This window comes from Trachurus trachurus, assembly GCF_905171665.1.
Source record: "Trachurus trachurus genome assembly, chromosome: 4".
Lineage (NCBI taxonomy): Eukaryota > Metazoa > Chordata > Actinopteri > Carangiformes > Carangidae > Trachurus > Trachurus trachurus.
In genome coordinates, this window is record NC_139898.1 from 26,997,813 (window position 1) to 27,018,791 (window position 20,979).

Genomic DNA, 20,979 nt, shown 5'->3' on the forward strand with positions numbered 1-20,979 from the left:
CTCACTGCTGTGATTGGAGTTGAGTTAGTGTCTCCATGAATCACATTATGATCTTCTATTACTTATTCATGGCTCTATGAATTATAGAAACCTCAGTGAATTCTTCACCTATATGCCCCGTCTAGCGCTCCATTTGTGCATTACTCTGCACTGTTTGAATGCAGTCTCGTATAGTTTCAGTGCACAGCAATGCAGTGAATTAAACACACCTCCTCTAAAGGTTGTAATCAGTACAGGAGTTGGCAGAGTCGGAGCTGTCACAGAGTCAAGGATTCACATCGAGGGGCCAGTCTGTGATGTTACATTTAGATAACAAAAGCACTTTGCTTAAAGTTTTGGAAAAACCTTTATTTTACTTAAATAAACATGTTCTAACTAAAAGTCACCTTGAATTTTATATTTCAGACCCCAATCATACCAAATACATAAATGACCTATCGTATCCTTATTATGTTGACCAATAAGTGTATCATAGTTACAGTATATTCATTCATAGCTGGTTTGGTCCTATATCTTTTTGAGAAGGCTGTGCCTGTACGTTGCTCTGTTTGCACCCGTTGGCCCAGATTATTGTTTATCTCGGAAATTGAAACCTCATCAAGTGACACTGCAAAATATGAGGCTGTTTATCCATCAGTTGCAATTTCTTTCTTTCTTTCTTTCTTTCTTTCTTTCTTGCTTTCTTCCTTCCTTTCTTTTTTAACATCCTCTTGCAAAATTTGTTGCCAACTGACCAGGGCTAAACATCCCCTGACTGGCTGAAATTGTATTTGTTGCTTGGCAACATTAACTTAGTGAAGATCCTAACAGGAAGCAACTATTGAGGCTTCAGCAGTTTAATGACACAACTCTTTTTGTTGGCTCTGCACCAGACTGTCAGCTCGCTGCATGGCGTGCTGCTATGTCACCTGCAGGGCACCATCTCATACTCACATAGTCTTGTTGGGATGCAATGGAGTGTATGTGGGTGTGCACTTTTAATGACACTGTTCTTTCAACAACCATCCTCCCCTGAGACACACACACTTTGAGACACACACACTTATCCTATCTGTGCTTACCATGACTGTCATTGACAGTAACAAAGATGGAAGGGCACAGACAGACCCCGAGCAGAATTTATTGAAAGCTGCTTTAAGTTTGGAGCCTGCATCGATGCCGACAGTCCTGTGACCTCTCTAAGGTAGTGTATCTGCAGAACTGGGAATCCTGCACTGGTGATATTAAGAGCATCATTGTTATATTTTGAGCTAAAACTCTCACAATACGTACGAGGTGTAGAAGGAGGTGAAATCTGGTGCTCAAAATAGGCCACCTCTCTAAATGTATGCAGCAGTGTGCGACCTATGCTTTATAGCAGATCCAAGCTTGGCTCTCTAAACCAGAACTGCCCAAAATAGGAGCTGTGGGCAAAATCAGCTGAATCTGAGCTGCTTGAAATAGGACCTGTGGGCAAAACCTGGCTCTGAGAAAATTAGTTTGGCCCACCAAGTGTTACACAGAGTGTAAAATATGCTGTTTCTCACTTATTGCGCTTAGATTTGACAACTTCTCATCTGAGTTACTGGGGAATGGAAACACATTTTATGAGTCTTCATTTGAAGCACTAACATTTTATTAAACTCAATCATGCATATAAGTAAAGAGAATACCAGTGTCTCACGAGACTGGTTTCTACATGGTAATATGTTGTTGGTAGCATATTCCAAACAAGCAGAAATGCTTTTTTAACTTTCTCCATTTCACACTTTAATATTTTTGCACTACAAGTGATAGAAAGAACCAAGTAGAAAGTCAAGCATCTCTTCGTTCAGAAACAAAGCTCAACAATCCACTTTAAAAGACAAGTACCTCACTCTGAAAAATGTGTACTACAACAAAGTCTGTACTTGATCTAGTATTTGTGGTCAGGCTGAGGGGCAGCAAGGAAACAGAAGCAGCAGTCAGTCATAAACAGACACAACATGGAGCCCAGTAAAGCCCTTCCCATATTGATTAAAAATCATTGTAAAGCCTGGCCTCTTGTGGCTTCTTCTGCTTTTATCAAACAGTGGTAATTTAATACTGCTCTGTAATCAAACAGAGGGCAAGTGCAAGAGCGCACAGCTGTATGTACGAAAACCACAAGGAGCGTTGTTAAATGGCAGGGAGGGATTCCTTTACATTTTACACAACAGATCAACTCCCATCAGTCAAAACAAAATCACCAGCCTTCAGCTGTGTCATTCAGAAGCAGAAGATAGAAACACAAAGCCGCACTCTGCTCTACATATCCATTTATACACAACACAACCTTGATAAAGATGTAAAGTAACATCTCACCTACCACTAGAATTTTTTTAATATATATGTTTTTTCCCATTTGTGCTGTCATTCACTTTCTAAAAGTAGACCGCTTTCTCGCTTTGATATCTTGTTTTGAAAACAAACTTATTCACTATACTTAAACTCAAAAGCCCAGGGCTGTCTAAATTTGGCTGCTGCTGTTGCTAGGTAACAAATGCAATCCCAGATGTTGATCAAGACTTTGGATTTAAAGCTACTTTTTATTCTTTATTTTTGAATTCAGGAAGTTTGAAGCTCCAATTCTGAAAGTTGATGGTTTCTTCCTCTGAGGACCAGATAAGCCTCAAGGTGGTCCAGGAAACAGAGAGAGAGAGAGATGACTTGATGAGTGACAGGGACGGGCTGGCCAGCCTCCTGCTTCCTCACAGACTGTTGTTAAACTCAGTCAATCTTGCAGAATCCCGGCGCCACCATCTGGGATTAACTGGAGCTTTGTTAGGCACAGCCAACTGGCACAGATGGCATAAAGATACTATATCATTTGTTCATGAAGAGTTGAGCACAGTGGAGTGAAGTCGAGCTGAAGGTTTGCTATGTTTTCTTATTAGAGGTCGCAACAGAAACCGCACCTTATTTAGGGGCGTTATGAATCTACATTTATTGTTCCAGAGGCTAAACTTTATTAAATCTAATTGCGCCTTTGCTGCAGTCATGACCTCCCACACAACTGGTCCACGCCTGGCAGCGCTTCCCCCTGCAGTATCATTCATTGTCTGCCTGGATTTAGATTGCCCTTCTGGAAGACATTACTGGAGAAGGAGAACATTGGAAAGCCCTAATGTTACAGCAAGAAATCAACAGTCTGTGCATGGTAATGGTTACAAACATTTATATGTAGAAGCTTGAACCTTCCCCACACAAGTTTATCGTCGTGTTCCTGCTTCTCTATAGCCCAGTATCCCTGGCAACTAAATCCATAGTGGACAGTTATGTTGTACTAGGTAAGGGTGGAGTGAGTAGCAACTCCCTCAGCTTTATGAAGCTTTATGAGAATCAGCTCTTTGTTTTTCTTTGCAGCCCTCAATTTTCTTGTTTTGATTCACTCATAAATCCTGTTTTAAAAACCCACCATCCACCACCTGCTCAGCACCAAGTAGCCACCCTCTTTCCAAGATCAACCTTAACCTTAAAAAGTCCTGTTGCTTTTCCACCGTTTTGCTAACCCTCCTCCTGGCCATGTGCATTTGTTTACAACCAAGCTGATGAGAAATGAATCAATAGAGCAGTAGATAACGTTATATATCATATAAGACGTTAGGATGTGTATATTTGTGTAGTTTAATCTGTCATAAACAAGGGAAATTAAGGGTTACGGGGTGCCTTTCTGTCACGGTGCGCACCGGGGTGGCGGCAAAGTTGTTTTTCAGCCAAAAGACGCAATAAGTGACACGCACGTGGAAGGCAAAGAGCCTCCATTCTCCCTCATAACAAGTTAAACCATTTATTAAACCATCAAAATTACTCAAAAATTGTTTAATTTAGCTAAAAATGTAGCATAGTTAAGATACAAATCCTGCATAGTTCCTCTTTACTGTAACTCTGCTGCAACTATTGGATAGTGTTGTGCTGATAGATGCCCATTGTCAGGGTGATCGCCAATAGCTTATTCTTTTGCCAGCATATAACTGATGTTTGCAGCATTGATGGACGCCTGTTCACACACTACGACTCATAGACCAGTGAACTGTATATTGTATGAAGGTGCCACACTGTGATTAAACACAGCGATAGATATTGATAGACCGTAAGTGTTGTGTTGCTACAGACATGCCCTAGGTAACAAATCATCTTCTCGAGTTGTAAAGGGACATATTTGTTTGTTACACAATATGGTACAATCACAATATGATATATTTGTGTATCATGCACCACAGAGCACATCATTTAGCTCGGTGTTGTTCACCTGCTGCTTTTCTGGTTGCAAAGTTCAGCCCTAACATCGATGTGAGGGCGTCCAAGAAAGAGCGACTACACTCTTCATATTTCCAGCAGCTAGAGCATTTATCAAGTTAAGAAAATTTAATTTGGAAGTTTAGTGTGTTTATTGGTGACCAAATCAGTCATCACTGTTGCGTAGTCGTATGAATTCAAATAATGAGCTCGAGTTGAAACTCCAACGAGGCAGTGATCATCATCTTTGATAGATGGCACTTTCACCTTTCAGCTTCAGATTAAATTTTGGGTAATACATAGAGTTGTTCAAGAGGAGGATGAAGAGAAAGGAGACACATTTATTGTGGGCATAAGGCCAAATACTAAAACTATTTGGCAGGAAGGACAGTTGCTGATAATGTTGGTGATGTTTTTACAAACACCTGTTAGTGCTTCTCTTAATGGCTGCTCAGCTCGGTTGGCTGGATTACCTCAAAACCTGTCATTACATCCTCTTGGCTTGGATTAAAATTTCAGAAAGATGTGGCAGGTGTGGGTTTATAATAAGTATTTGCAATAGCACTCCACTTAGCATAGTGTAAACCATTTGTTAACCATGAGTTTCTCACTTTGATAACCAACCCAGTCTGCGATTGTAAGTTGTCAAGAAATCGACTTTGGTATATGTGACGTAAGTACCTGGACCATGGACTTAGAAGCAGAATCTAAACTTTAACCGTGTTGACGGACCATGGTGTGGTTTTCCACACAGCCGCCATTTAACTCACGCGAAAGAATAACAACAGTTACAGTAGGCTACAGAGCAGTTTTTAAAAATAGCAGGTTTGATTCTTATGTCGGACGTCACGCTTGTGACTCTTCCAGCAGGGACACTCTGGCCAATCAGTGGCCGGCAGTCGGTTGACGATGAGTTTTAATATCGGCTCAGGCGGCAGCAGCAGCCAGCGGTGCTCTTTATGTCTGTGGCGTGCAGCAGTGTCTCTGAATGCAGGGAGGCAGCTCCGTGACACTACTGTGTGACTACCTGTGAGTGCCCGCGGCAGCGCCGCTGCTCGTTGAAAACAGCTGTGATAACGTGATTTCAGGTCCAGAAACGTTTGTAATATCACGGGAAAAAGTCGCTAGATTTGTCGCTAGTCGCTTTTGACAAAAAAAGTCACCAAGAGGGGTTGGAAAGTCGCCAGATTTAGCGACAAAGTCGCCAAGTTGGCAACACTGAGTGGAAAAGCTAAAAAGTCGAGTCGAGCCGACTACAGTTCTTGATTTGATTTTCTGATCACTACTGTAGATAACTTCAAGTTCTGAGACAGTTTTGTATGTATGTTTTTTAGCATCTACCCGCACAATTTCAGTGATTGAGGACTGTTTGAAAGTCCTCAGTCACTAGTGGCTAATGTGGATTGTGAGGTCTACTTTGGATCATCATCCAGTCGTCTTTGAGCTTTCACTTTCTTGACTGACTGCAGCAGTTGTGCATCCAGGATTTACTGATGTTTACTGGAGTCAGCTCTTCTGTCTGTCTGTGCGGTGTCATTGGCTGCCACAACCACAAAGCAGAATATTTTTGCCACATGCTAAACAAAAAGTAAGCTAGTGAGGAGCTAAAGAAACTTTTGCACGGTGCAAGTTCATGAAATTTGAAATTTCAACATTTTCTTGTCCTGTCGTTTGTTTATAAAAACAAACCATTTACTCTTACCAACAGCTGAACACTTTGCTAAGAAAAACCTAATAAAACTTCCAATAAAATAATGGTCGAGCTATTTCTGTCCACAGAGGCAACGTTTTTCTCTCAGGAGAAGACACAGGCAGCATGGCAACAGTCACGGTGTGTGTGTGTGTGTGTGTTGAGAAAGAATGGAAGTCGTCTTTCTATCTAGTTGTCACTGTACACACAACCACACACACATACACACAGCATCGGTGCCGTGTTAAATTGGGCTTACAACACACTAACACGCACACACACGCACCTACTCTGGCGTCCTCTTTCCATCTTCATCCATCTCACTCCACCTTCCCTCTCTCTCTCTCTCCTCCTCCCTCTCCTCTCCCCTTCTCTCTCTCTCCTCCCTCTCTCTCTCTCTCTACGGGGGATAGATGGGAGGAGACGCTCCTGCTGAATGTGTTTTCCCTGCAGCGGGGTTTACGGTAACGGAGGAGAACAAGTGCACCGCTCCTCTCCGTCGGTCACGGAACCGTTCCTCCGGTGTGATTTTTCACAACCGCTCACTGACCTTTCTCTTTCCCGCTGTGAGCCGTGTTGCCCCCCCCCCTCCGCCCCTCTCCGCATCTTGGCTTCATTTTTTTTTTTACCACATGGAGGCGGAGCGAGGCATCTTGTAACGAAACCTATACCGAGGAGATCTGACCGAAAACAGCGTGTGCGTGCGTGCGTGCGTGTGAGAGAGAGAGTGTGTGTACGTGTGTGTAACCTACTTGGATTTAAAACCTTACCGAATGATCCTGAAATGAATCATACTACTACCGAGGTAGATGTGCTCACATCCTGTGTCTTCTGGCTCCGGGGGTATCGCTACTAAGGATGCGGCTGGTCGCGCGGGTACCTGTCCTGGTTTCACACCGGCTCGGTTCGTCCCGGTAAACTGATCCCGTCCCGGTGCTGCTGTGTCCACGGGGGACGACCAAGATTTTTTTTTTCTTTCTTTCTTGTAACCGGATCCGCCACCAGCAGCCGGACAGATGGATAACTACTCGACTTTACAACGTAAGGCAACACTGGCAGACACATACCTGCTGCAGTATTTGTCATTCAGTCTGTGTTCATGCTGGGCATCCCTACACCAGTAATCACGTTCATATCCATACTGTGACCTGATTGCACAAAATGCCTTTAAAATTTTTTTTTTTATACATGCCCTGTAAATGTGTATGTTAGGCTGTAAGTTTTATTATGGGGTTTTATACAGGACTCCCATGGTTTCCCAATGTTTGGTCATGACCATACATTTTTTTATAAGACTTGTATCATGCCACACATGATAATAATGGCACTATTTGATATATGCATCAGGATTGCTATTGGTTACATTGGTTCTGTGGGTCATATATGATCATCTAATTTTTTTCAACTTCTTTTTTAATTTTTTTTATAAAAATGTTCTTTTCATCCTTTGATATAACCTGGTTCCCGGGCCTTTCAAGCTCAGAGATGAGCTAATGAAACAGCCATGACTGCGGGAAGAGAGAGAGGGGGGGGGGGGGGGGCTGTGTGTGTGTGTATTTGCGTGAGCGTGCGTGCATGCGTGTGTGTGTGTGTGGATGATATATGATGCAGTGTCATATACCCTCCTGTCTTGACATGTAGCCCACAGCAGCTCTGCCATGATAGCTTCATGCTTCCATACAACACATTATCAGGGACACACACCTGTTAAATCCACCAGCCTGAGGTGTCGTGGTTATTAGCCTATCTCGCCCATTATTTAGCTCTATCAGTCTGTCATGCTCGTTACCAGGCTTGTAATGACAAAGGCTTGTTTAGCCACCCGGCTGAATGGCTTATTGCAGCCGTCACACACATCTGTGCAAAGTGTTTTATTCTCTGGATCATAATTTTTCTAGTTATAGGCTGTTTTAATTGCATGTTCAGTCTCTCCACTGCTCCTGTGTGGCTGTAGTCTGTGTCTCTCTGACTTGCAGTGCACTAAAGCATCATGCAAAGAAGGGGCTTCTTCTAATCAAAGGGAATATTTAATTACAATCTTCAGTTCAACACGTTTCAAAGCTGCTCAGTTAGTGTTGCTGTGTTCAAATGGGCTCTATTAATACATCTTCTTTTCAGCAGGGCTTTGCAGGCGTCGCTAATGGCTTTATTTAATATCTTTTGGCAAACAAATGAAATGAATGAATGAATGATTGGATGTGTTCTGTATTGGTCTCCTTCCTTCGCCACATACAACACAGCAGTCTACGCTCTTACTGTATGTGTGACCATACAGAATGCACGACATGTAATTGTAGATATGAAGCTATATGCTTTGCCATCTCTTTCTTTTTGCATATCATGGTTGTCTTTGTCGTGCAGACTCACTAATTTCCTTTTTGGTGACTCTAATGTGGCTGTGCTTTCCAGTCACCTGGCAGAAATGTGTTGCAATGGAGATGGTGGCATCATGTAACCAAGTGCATTTATTCAAATGCTTCCTGGGCTACTTTTGCTTCAGTTACATGTTTCCAATGTATGCTACATTTAGTGGGAAACATTGCACATTTTCCTCCATTATATTCATCTGACAATTGGAGTACTAGTTTTTTTGCAGATACTTTTTGTAGGATGTCTTAATGAAAGTGAGGTTATCAAACTGCGTGTATGACATGAAATGGACAATCTATGAAATTAGGAAATATTCAGTGCATGGTTAAACTGATGAAATACTCAGTATCTACAGTTCTGATGGAGGCGTTCACTGTTATATTTTGTGGTACTGCACAGTTGGTGCTCCATATTTTGGTTTCCTGTTGAGAAAGATTAGGGTATAAGGAGTGTTCATTCTTGAGTGTATATGATGGAGTACTAATGCTGATACATATTTGTGTGTGTGTGTGTGTGTTACACAGCTGCATCAGTCTTTAACGCACACAACCCTGTCATCATCGTCTTTCTATTTTACCCACACACTTCTCCATTTTAGTCTAACTATAGATGTACTGAGAAGTGTAAGTCCTTTAATGTCAGACTAAATTAAGCCCCCGCTGTGTGAGTGTAATGTAAGAGGCTTCAGATTCGAGACACGATAAATGCATTAACATTTCCTCTTCAAAGAACAAACTTGCATGCAGCAAGAGGAGGAAGGTTGGCTCTGCCTCTCTCTGCTGCTCCACTACAGCTCTGACAGGATGCTGCTGCTGCTGCTGCCGCTGCCACTGCCGCTTGCTGCTGTTGATGCTGCTGGTTGCCTAGTGACTGTATCCATGGAACTGGCTCCCATCGTCATGGTGATGGGCCAAGGGAAAGAGACCCAGTGAGGGAAGGGGGGACAGAGATACCAGTACATCTGCAGTGTGTATTGTGATGAGGAGAATGAATTTTGATATTATCGAGGACGACGAGGATGATGATGATGATGATGTTGCACTTGCACTTACTCGACACTTGGTGTGACGGTAGTGATAACGCTGAAGGTGCTGCAGATTCTTAATTTTGCCAGAATTTGACTTAAGATGTGACTGTCAGCAGAACTTTGTAGTTCAAAGGAGGCAAATAGCGAAATATGAAAGCAGTGTGTTTGTACGTTTTTTTTTTTTTTTTTTTTTACAAGATGATGCCTGAGATGGACAGAGCTAGGCTGCAGGATCAAATTGCAACATGCTGCTGGTTTGATGATCAGTTATTCTGTTTGTAGCATCTGTGATGCCAGCTTCTCAAATAAGAGGATTTTTTTTGTTTCATCTTTGAGTTTATCAAACAAAATATAACATTTGTATCTGACTGGGATCTTGGAACCCCAAAAATATCCAATTAAACAAGAAAACACAGTGATTAGCTCATGAACAGATAATAAGAATAACTGTTAGGAGGCAGTAGTGAGTATTTGTTGGATGGATTATGCCTACAGTATATTTTAGTACAAACTACACACACTACATATTTGCTGCATTTTCTGAGAACAAATCCGTGTAAGCGAGCCTTTGCAGGATTTTTAGAGAGGCAGAGGAGAGCGGCGAGGAGTAGAGGAGGGAGGAACAGACAGAAACATTATCCTCTTCGTCACGGCACGTTCTGTACTGTAGGTTCACACAGGCTGCATGAAACTGTTCCAAACTGGTCTCACAGAGGATAAATTTATCTCATCCGTTTTGTTCATTTAACGGGTTTAATGTGATTTTTTTTTTTTTTTTTTTGCGCCTCACTGTGAGCACAGATTCATATGGGAGCATCCACTCTGTCCCTCCTCCTGTCTCGGTGACAGTGTTGCCATGGTTGCATCATGCACATTGTTCTCTCCAGGGTGACATAATTTTTTGGCTCGGATTACATATTGTAGACCTAGTCTGTACAGTCTTAACAGGAAAATGGAAATTTGGTGGGAAATATTGAACCTTTCAATATTCAGTGCCAGTTTTTTTTTTGCTTTTGTGGGTCATTTTAAATCATATGATATGTTCCTGTAAGTGAAATGAGTCAATGCTTGCTATTTTATTTTATTTTATTTTTAAATGTCAATCACATTCACTGGCAACTGCTTTGATAGCAACTTTAGCAATGGCATTGTCATGCAAAAACATCAAACCTTCTCTAGTTCCGGGTTCTCAAATATGAGGATTTGCTGTTAATGAGACCCCGAGGAGTTTGCTTTTGGTTATAAAAGAGTCTCATATTAATGTGGATCAATCTACGTTACCCAGACTTGTTAATGGGTCCATTTTCTATAAATATATTGTTTTGTCTTTATAGTTATTTAGTGGTTGGCTCACCCAGCATTACCTAGTTTCGGTTTTCCGGACGCTGCGCGGCAGTTCATGGGAATAACGCCACCGGATCGCCGTTTATGGTCGGAACTACGACGGTATCTGATCGTCTTCAAACCTTTGACTTTCATTCTTGATGAATGAAAACATTCTTGGTAAATGTTTTCCTTTCGTCCGTCTTGTGCTGCATGGTCCATGAATTTCACCGTGCGCACGGAGGCTCATGGGAAATGTAGTGTGAAAACACTTTGCTTTCTGAAACTCCTTGTTGTCCCTTTAATCATAGTAAATTGAATGTTGAACTTCTAGAGTTGTTTACCTATAAGACAAACAATAATTGTGCTGTTGAATTGTGCTATTTTCTGATACTTTAATGACCAAACGATTAAGGGCTAAGTCAAGGTAGAAACAGATAATCATGAATAATAGGTAAAATGATTGTTTTCTTTCCTACTTCCATCAGTTTTTGGAATTTGGTGGATTTTAAATGATATTCTGTTGGTCAGATAAAACAAGACATTTGAGGTTCGATCAATCAACACATACAGTAAAGATCAGAAACTGAAAATCCTCACTAGTTGCAGTGCTGTGTCTGATGTAACTTTCCAACTTGCCTATTACTGTAGCTCATAACTGGTTTTATTTTCTTGTCTTTTAAGTAAACTAATCTTAAAGCAGAAGTAAGCGATCCGGTCGTTTTGGCTAACTTCGTTAGTTAGCAGCCCCGCCCTCGTCATGGATCTATTGGTCCTCGTCCCTACGTCACCACATTCACGCGCATCCCTTGGCTGCACACACAGCCCTTCATGCCGTTCTCTCTCCTCATTGGATAAAGCTTGTAGGATACAAGAAAAGTCTTCTCCTCGGCTTACAGCAGAGCAGAGTGACTGACAGACCCGTGTTTCGGACCAAACACTCTATGTAAGTGATTGCCGTCGGAAGATATAACTATTTAAGACTTATATTAACACAAAACATTCTGCTTACTTCTGCTTTAATTAGGCAGAAAACCAACCACAGATGTTTTTTTCTGTTGAATTACACCTGAATTTTTTAAGAATCCCGAGCCAGTCTCCTGCTGTGTCTGTCATGTTTATAGTTGAAACATATTTCAGTAGTTTTCAGTCGTTGCCAAAATGATCCCCTGAGGTGCAAAGTGTCCGATGCAGAAGTGTTACCAGACTCCTCTGGGCTTCACCATGCACAGCTGTGGCTCACCAGGAAACATCTTTGTTGTGATACAGTGAAGGGACATGTCATGGAGCTTCTGGTATTTATCTGTCTTACCCCCCCAAAAAAGAAATCTCTCTTCATCCACTGTGACAGCAACAAGAACACTAAAGAGACAGTGACCTGTCAGTGATGAGGACAAAGTCGAGTCAGGATATTGTGACTGGGGTGTGCTAAGTTTGGAGTTTGTTCTGACGTAACGCGGCATCTCAGGCCGTGTGTGCGCCTCATGTCAGGTTCACAAAGGAAACGGGAGGAAAAACGGCTGAAAACGTTGCATAACCTGTTGGCTTCAGCTGTGCTTTTATTGTGAAAATTAACATATTAACAGTTTGGGGGGAGAGAAAAAAAAACCCACATGGTCCCGTGCAGTTGTTTAACAACCTGGCAGGACTGTTGCAAGGTGTTTCACACATACAGTGGGCTCAGTGTGTGTGTGTGTGTGTGTTGGTGGACAGTTCAGTCTTTCACACTTGTCCGGTGTGTCATGTGGTGTGTTTCTGACGAATTTGCTTGGTTTGTGTGTGTGTGTGTGTGCTGTGCTCAAACAGTTCCAACCTGGTGAGAACTGGCGCAGCCCATTACCATATATTTAACCCTCAATTAGAGCGATGTCAAGTCATTATTAACATGTGACTAAGTGAGGTGTGACGTCTTGTTGTGTTGTCAGGATGTATTGTACTGTATAATGTACAGTATGTAGATAATGGAAGAGGCTCCAAATAGAAAACAATTATATCTATTATTGGATCAATACATGCACACTTTTTTTTTACTCAGGCAATCATTTACAAAAGAAGCAACTGTCACATTGTCGCTTTGTCACAGATATTGTTCAGTATCTTCTTTGTAGAGGGTTTATGATCTAGAGTGACAGGAGGTAAATTAGACTGATGTGATGCATGGAAAGTCACAACTCACCAACTCACAACATGACCAACATACAGTAAAATGATACAACGTGGTTTCGGCATCTTTCCTTTCCTCTTTTAAAGCAGGATATCTGCCACACTTAGATTTACATTTGGCATTTGTTTGTTGTTGTTTGTTAGTTTAGGTTTAGTTTAAAGTTTACACTGACTTCATATAGTTTTACCGCTGCTAGATATAGGATTTATGGTTTTTGACACCTGGCGGGAACACTCCTTTTTCAATCGTACATTATTGCCAGCGTACATCACATCTTTGATCGATAGTAGCTGACGTATTTCATGAAAACCATAATCTCTGTGTCTTTCAGCACGATAGATGGAAAATAAAGTCATTAAACTGAAACTAGCTGCGCCTAAATGAATTGAAGGATATGAAATTGATCCTATAACCACCTCTTAAACCCCATAACATGTGTTTAAGTGTGTTATATTAGAGACAGTAGTCTGACCCAAAAGCCAGAGAAGTCAGTCCCTCATAGAAAAGAGCTGTGCACTTCCAAGTTTCATTTCGTGTTTTCTTCACACAAATAAATAATAAGTCTTCTGGAAAACAAAACTTTGATAGATCAATTTAATTTAGTGAGTTCTGTGTTTACAGTACAGTAGGAAATGAGAAACATTAAAAACCGTTGTTTGAGCAGCTGGAAGACATCCACTCATGGAGAAGAAGTGACGGGAAAAGATCAACATTAGTAAAGAGACAATCAGAGGTTGTTGGATTATGGGCTCTGGGCATTTCTTCCTGTTTTTAGAAGTTTTACAATCACAAAATCCTCAGTAGATTAATATGTAGTGAAGATAATCAGTAGATGAAGAAAACTGTATTGATTAATTAATAATCTTTTCAATAATTCTCTTTTTCTCATTTAATATTTTTTACTTTAAAGGATATAAAGACAATTTCTTGATTATACTCATACTTTAACTATGACTTTTGCTTGTACAGCTGATAATAGTCCATTATGTCTCCCTCCTCCCACAGATGCTTTTGAACGACCCAAAAAGTCGACCAATCATGATCTACTTCTATAAAAGTACGAAAAAAGTAGTTTGCTCTAGGTCCAGAGTGATCCAGTAATTCCTGGAGAGGGGATGTATGACAAGCTCCCAGGAGATGGGAGTAGGAGGAGGGCGTGGGTCCGTCTGCATCCTGTGCTGGTTGGTCCACGTGTTGCCGTTGGCGACCCAGTCTCCTCTTAATGGGACAAAGGCCTGAGCAATCTGTGGTCTGGAGCCCTTCATTACAGACCGGAGCACATCGGGATGTTTGAATGGAAGCGAGAGGGGAGACAGAGAGCGACCCTAAGGCTTCTGTTGCTCTTTCAAATCCTTTCATCCCTTTCAGACCCACAGCATTTAACATGGAGGTAATTTGAACCCATTGAGTGTAGTAATAATAGCAAGTACCTCGGTGTTGTAAAAATAACCACAAGCCCCATTTGTGAAATCCCACAGATGAGATCGGTGAAAAGCAGAAAATAAAAACCGTCTCTCGACTACAATGAACATGTGTTTAAAACCGGTAGCGTCATTGGTTTTCTTTTGAGTCAAGTCAACAGTGAGATTGTTTTTAAAAAAGCGACCAGCAGAGACTCAAAAGGCGGAGAAGAGAAGGAGAACGGGTGTGAATTTGAGAGCAGCAGATCTTTTAATCTTTCTAAGTCGACAGCATCTGCCTCCTGTCCTCCTCTGTCTGTCTCTGCTCAGCTGTCACTGACATGAAGCCACTGAGAGACGGCTCGTCTCAGTGTTCACTGGTGTTCGCCGCTTTTTTTGACATTTTATCATCTTAGTAAGACAGATGTTTTTCTTAGGTCACCATATCTATGTTTACATGTTTTGTCCTTTCCTTTAAAGCAGAAGTATGGCACTTTATATTTCATTATTGTCAACAAATATGAAAAACCAACGCTGCCACAGTCTCTCAAGTCTGTCTGTGACTCTCAGCCCCAAATTTATAGTTTAATTTCTCAAATAGGCCAAACTATCTTCCTAAAAGACGCCAGATTATTTACAGCTGCGGATATATGCACTTGTATTCTGGCAGCAGCGTCATGTATGTGGGATCAACAAACTGGTCATTGTAATGAAAGAATAAGCCACCCATATGAGAGTGGCTCAGAGATGTGTGTGTGTGTTTTATTTTATAGTTTCTGGACAATAATAAAGTGGTTGGCATAGAGATCAAATACATCAGACCTTAGCTACAGATACAATCTAATTTTGAGTATTTTCATGGGATTTGTTGACATCACCAGACTTATCCCTTGGTTTTTAATGCATAATATTTGACCAGCAGCGTCTTTGCGTGAGGATTATGGCTGTAGTAGATTATGTTTGTTTGTTTGTTTGACTAAAATTTTGCAAGCCGGCATCAGCATCAGCATCAGCATCAGCATCAGCATCAGCATCAGCATCAGTGTACTGTATGACCAGGAAGAGTGGGGTCATCTGCTCTGCCAAATCTGAGCTGCTCTCCCCAGGACTGGGAAACACAGAGCTAGCGTGAGGCTTCCTCTTTTCAAGGTCAGCCCCTCTCTTTAGCAGCAGTCAGTGACGAATGCTTTTACAGTAAGGAAGGTCAACAGGACACGGCTTCCTGGTCAAGATCTGCTGTGCCCACTTACGCAGTGATCTTTTACAAAGTATAGAAACACAGTTAAAGGTAAAGTAACAGCATCAAAAATCCTCAAATACTCATCGAGCTGAATATTTCGCAAAATAAACAAGTTAACTTCGTTATTCTTCTATCACCAGTATCATTTATTTGTTGATTATATTTTAATAGAAAACACCATCCAACTGGTGGAGTTGAGTTTTTCTCTGTATGGGATTTGGTCTTCGCACAACCTTGACAAATTAGACATTGTTTGAAAGTTTCCTGATTCTATCTCTGCAAACCATTTTGGGATCCGACAAAGCACCAGCTGATAACACAGAATTGGCTCAATCTTGCGGCTTGTGGTGAAAAGTGTTTTCTCCACAGAAAATAGTCCCCATGTCATGCCGTACAAAAATTGTCTACTTCTTCTTCCATGTTTGTTCCTCTGTGACTTTGATTCAGTGTCTCATTGTACTTTTTAAAAGGAGACCAGGGTTGTGAAATGAAGTTATGAAATAAATGTAGCAGGGAAAAACTATGAAATAGTGTAAAATAGAAAGAAAAGTAGTGACTTCCACCACTTTGCTTATAAAAATCCCTCCTGTCATTTTCCTCTCTGAGAAAAATGAATAAACGCCTCTCCTAAAAGCAAACAGTAATCAACCTTTTTCATAGAAAATGTTTTCATGTGTCATCACAGGAAACGCTCAGGTGTGACTAATAACATAAACAATGTCTGAATTCCAGAGCCGTCATTTAAGTCATTCATCGTCCCACCTGTGCTTTTTGTGCTATGACAAGTCAAAATGCTTCCGGTTTATTATTGTGTTTGAGTGTCAGAATGAGTCAGATTTTTACATGGGACTAAAAGAGAAGATCTACATGATATTTTTGACGCCATTCACAGCTTTTTGACTCTGTTTGTAAGCTTAAAATACCAGACATTTCCTGTTAGAGTGTAGTAGTACAACCATGCAAGCATGTCAGACATTCAGCGGCAAATACACAGCGTTTAAACGAGGCTCTGTTCAGTGGTTTTGTCCATTCATGGGTTTGTTCTCAGAGATCAGACGTGGTGATGTGGTGATTTTGTTTGACAGTGTTTTTCTTTACGTTTGAGCAAAGTCCTCAGGCTCACTGTAGGCACCAGTGTGTGCAGCATAGTAATAGACCAGCGCACTGCACGTGACTGAGGGGAGACCTCAGACCAGTGTGTGTGTGTGTGTGTGCACAGGATACCATGCCACTCTTGACTGTAGAGTGCTGCTCATCCATGCATGTGTATGCGTGTACTGAGTATGTGGAGCTGCATGTGACTCTGAAGTGTGTGAGTGATCGAGAAGGGAGATACAGGGAGGGGGGAGAGAGACGGAGAGGGAGAATTGCTGACTATGATTTTCTCATCTCACACCAGTTGGATTTCCATCTCTGAAAATCTTTACCTTCGATCACGTATCTTTGTGTGTGTGTGTGTGTTTGTGTGTGTTTAGGCCAATTAAATCTTTACACCATCATAGTGAGAATATTTCTGCCTTGTGAGGACACTTTAGGCTGTTTGAAGGTTAAGACCTTAGCTCCATCCACACTCCAGCACTTACAGTAAGTGCCTACAGGAAAAAAAAAAACTGCCAACACAGGTCACATGACCAATCTTGTTAAATTATGTTCATATATGACTGAACTGTTCTCTCAGTAACTCACTCTTCGTTTTCTTGAATGAATAAATGAATGAATACTGTATCTATAAGCAGCAAGCTTAGGGAGAGACCACTGATTTCATGAAATATAAATTACACATTATGACCAGACCAGGATCTTTCCATAACCTCATATTTACTATAATGGAACTATTTGTGTAAATGTCTCTGTAAACTCTTCTAATTGTTCTTTGAAGTGATATTCAGGGTTGTGTGTATCCCATAGTTCATCATGCTCCACCAGTCCAATTGTTAGTGTCAACAACAGCCGACCCAGGAAGCTCTGATCAACCTCCACAACACACACACACACACACACAACCACCACAATGCTCTTAAGCAATTAGCAGAAATTCATCTCACACACAGGCAGTCGACCACTTCAGCGTTGAGCTTCAGTGAGGGTTAATGTCAGGGGGCTCTGATACATTTTGTCACAGGGTCCTCACAAGTATAGAAAGACAAATGTGTGTGTATGTGAGTCTAAGCTTGGTGCTTAATGCATCATTGACTCCTTCTTTCTCCCACTCTTTCTTCTTGCCTCCTCCCTCTCTCTCTCTCCTCCTCTTGTTGACTCTATGTAGGCCAGCTCCCACAGGTCTTATGTGTGCTATAGGTGTCCATAGGACTGCCTGTATGGCAGCAGTTAGCATGGCAGCCTGTTGTGGTGCCTCACAGATGCAGTCAACAGCGATGCAGTTGTGCCCGTTGACCTGTGTACCCACTGTACACTTGGCATTTTTGCTTATAATACATGAAAATAGTGAGCCCTGTCACCTGGAAGGAATTTCTACACAACTTAACTGCGACTTCTAATATGGAAATGTTGGATTATGTTCAGAAGCCACATATTTTGTGATTGCATGAGTAGCTACGTTTATTAACAGATAAAGGTTTTCTCCTCTGTTACCATCAGACCATGTGGAGCTTTAAAAAGGGATTAACAGAGACTGCAGACGTGCAGAGGCGTGATGGAGGGAAGGAAGGAAGGAACAACCACCAGTGGTGGCGTGACGCACTGGACACACATGTGGCCCGAGCTCATGTAAGACAGGGGCAGTGAAGGCTATCTTTCTGTTTTTAAATAGGATTTATAAAGCTTAATCATGGTGATGTTAACCCTGGTTTTCTGCTGACGTTTATCACCACTTTAATAAAACTTGCATGCATATAAACTTTCACTGAGTTTATATTGGGAGTCTGTTGCGCTTGCAGCTGGTCCTTTGCTGTCATTAGAGGACTCCACTTTTAAAGAGATAGTTCAACATTTTGGCAAATTGGCCCATTGCCCATCCCTATGGTTTTAGGAGTAGGTTCGTTACCTTTAATTGTCGGTGCAAGCTATTTTTAGAACGGCGGAGCAGAGCCGTGAGCTGCTCAGAGCTACGCTACAGAGGTTCATGAGATTTCTTGGTTTCCCTCATCAAACTCATCAAATACACAATCCAACAACTCCAAAACGCTCTGGTGGACAAGTTGTGACCTGCACATTCACCACGCTATGAGATAATAACGGAACGTTACGAGACGGAGTTGTTTTAGAGGTAAATTCATGCAAAACCGCTGATGCACGTATCCGTTGGGGGCAGTTTTTCGGCAACTTGTCCATGAGAGCGTTTTGGAGTTATTGGATTGTGTATTTGAAGAGTTTGATGAGGGAAACCAAGAAATTCCATGAGCCTCCGTAGCGTAGCTCTGAGCAGAGTCGCGGCTCTGCTCCGCCGTTCTAAAAATAGCTTGCACCTACAATTAAAGATAACGAACCTACTCCTAAAACTATAGGGATTATGGCAATGGGCCAATTTGCCAAAATGTTTAACGATCCCTTTAAAGCAAGGCACTCAGGAGTGGAAATAACCATGACAGGCCTGGAGATCAGTCCAGATGTTCCTATATAGACAGACCAATATTAAGGATGATGATATGCTGACACTTCCCTATGACTTTGTTTGCTCCTATCATCACTGGATCTAACAGGAATTACAGATATCCAGGTACATGTCACCCATCCATGATGTCACCTCACATTGGCATGTTCTCTTTCTTCAGTGGGGTTGTTTCAGTAAGAAGTCTAAACCACAGTTTAAAGAGTTTGTTTTAAACCATTAGAGCTAGAAAGACAGAGGCAGAGAGAAGTAGGGGGTAGGAGTGATAAATGGCAAGTACAGACTGTGTGCAGTCCTGCGGCGCACTGGTGATAATGACGAATTGTTCCCACATTTGCAGCTTATGTGTAAAGATAAAGTTAAATGTTGCTGCAGTAAGAAAAACTTGCATCTTATTCCACATTATTCCAAGTATGAAACAGTGTTTTACGACAACAATAAACAATCTGTACGAATGTTTTCTCCGAGCGCTGCGAATCGTGATGGTGAAGTTTCGACGGTGCCCAGGTATGTGGGAGTAAAGTGTCTCACCCTTGACTGACTGGCCCCGAATTTGCCTTGTGATGCCCACGTCGCTGTGGCGATGGCATCGTGTTCAAACATTTTTCAGTGCGGCTTTGTGTCGTGACTAGTGGGTTTCACACCGGCGCTTTTTCTCACAGAGCTGCCTCCTCACTCTGACTGTTCTCCTCCCCGTCTCCCTCTGCGTCCAGACAGGGAAGGTGTCTGTGGTTACTCTGCTCTGCACCAAGCTGCGTCTGCTCAAACTGATAGTAACTGATGGTGAATGGACGACGGTGGTCATGTGGTCGTATCAGGACTATTGTCATTATCACAGGGGGAAGTGATGAAGGTGATCAGTGACAAGATGCATCATCTCTCCATCATCCCAGCTTTCTGTCAGGTGACTGTTTTTTGTCCTGAGGTTTCACTGCAGCTCTTACTCAGGTGAAATCATAGAAAGTTTTGCTTTGCACAAAGGATTGTGAGGTTGGATGTATTTATTTAACACTCCAGAAAAGCAGCAGTTCTGTCTAGGGCTGACCCAAAAAATTTGAAGCTTTGTTCGTTGCCATGGTAATCGACCATGAAGTCTGGGATCGATAGTTTTTTTTTTCTTCCTTTTTTCCTTTTTGACACGGTTCTCATCGGCAATTGTTACATTAAAATGTATAGGCTACTTGGCACCGGCCTGATTTTGGAGATATGCAGTGCCATTACTTTCATTACTTCTGCTACGATGGTGCGCGATCGGATGTTACGATCGCGCACCCCCCCGGCCGTCGAAGCTTCGATTTTGATCGATTTTATGTCTGCGAAGCTTCGATTATCAAAATATGATAATCGGGTCAGCCCTAGTTCTGTCATATTTACTCCCTGACCACTACTGTAGCGTCAAGTCCTGCTGGGTGGACACTAGTATTGTGAACTTAACGTATGTAATTTCCTCCACAGATTACTATTAGCAACTTAGTGCAGATTCACCAGAGATTTGATTTCTGATTTAATGTTGCTTCGTTGGACACAACGCCAAAGCATTGTCTTTTATCGTTTAATTGGATTCTGATCGTTAATTTGTTTGAATTTGTACAATATCTATCACGATACAGGGGCAACAATACGATATACTGTGATACTAAAAGCAAGATTATATAGTGCTATTTTTCCTTTTTTGACTGTGCTAAATCAGTTTACACTTGAGCATGCGATGAGCCACAGACCTGTACTCTCGCAAGAACCACCGCCATGAATGTTTGCATGTACATTGTTAACTCATTCACTGCCAGAGTTTTTTCACCTCAGTGTACAGTCAGTGCCAGCACTTTTGAGGATTTCTACTACTTTTCAAACAACCACAGAATATGTTGTGCTATGACTAAAATGACACAGAATATCTCAGATGAAAGGGGAGACTCTCTACTTTCACCGGGGGGAAAAAGTGAGTTCGTAGCATGTTCCAC

At 41.8% G+C, this 20,979-nt stretch overlaps 1 protein-coding gene across 1 annotated transcript in view; it reads left to right on the forward strand.

Annotated features, from left to right (window-relative positions):
* Nucleotides 1–6,942: 6,942 nt before the first annotated feature.
* Nucleotides 6,943–20,979, forward strand: part of lrrc7 (leucine rich repeat containing 7) — a gene marked incomplete at both ends in the record, with an annotated part of 73,684 nt that continues 59,647 nt past the window's right edge. The window contains one exon of the mRNA XM_083969676.1: nucleotides 6,943–6,967. Within this exon, the coding sequence (XP_083825802.1) occupies nucleotides 6,943–6,967 (25 nt within the window). The remainder of the gene's footprint in view (nucleotides 6,968–20,979) is intronic.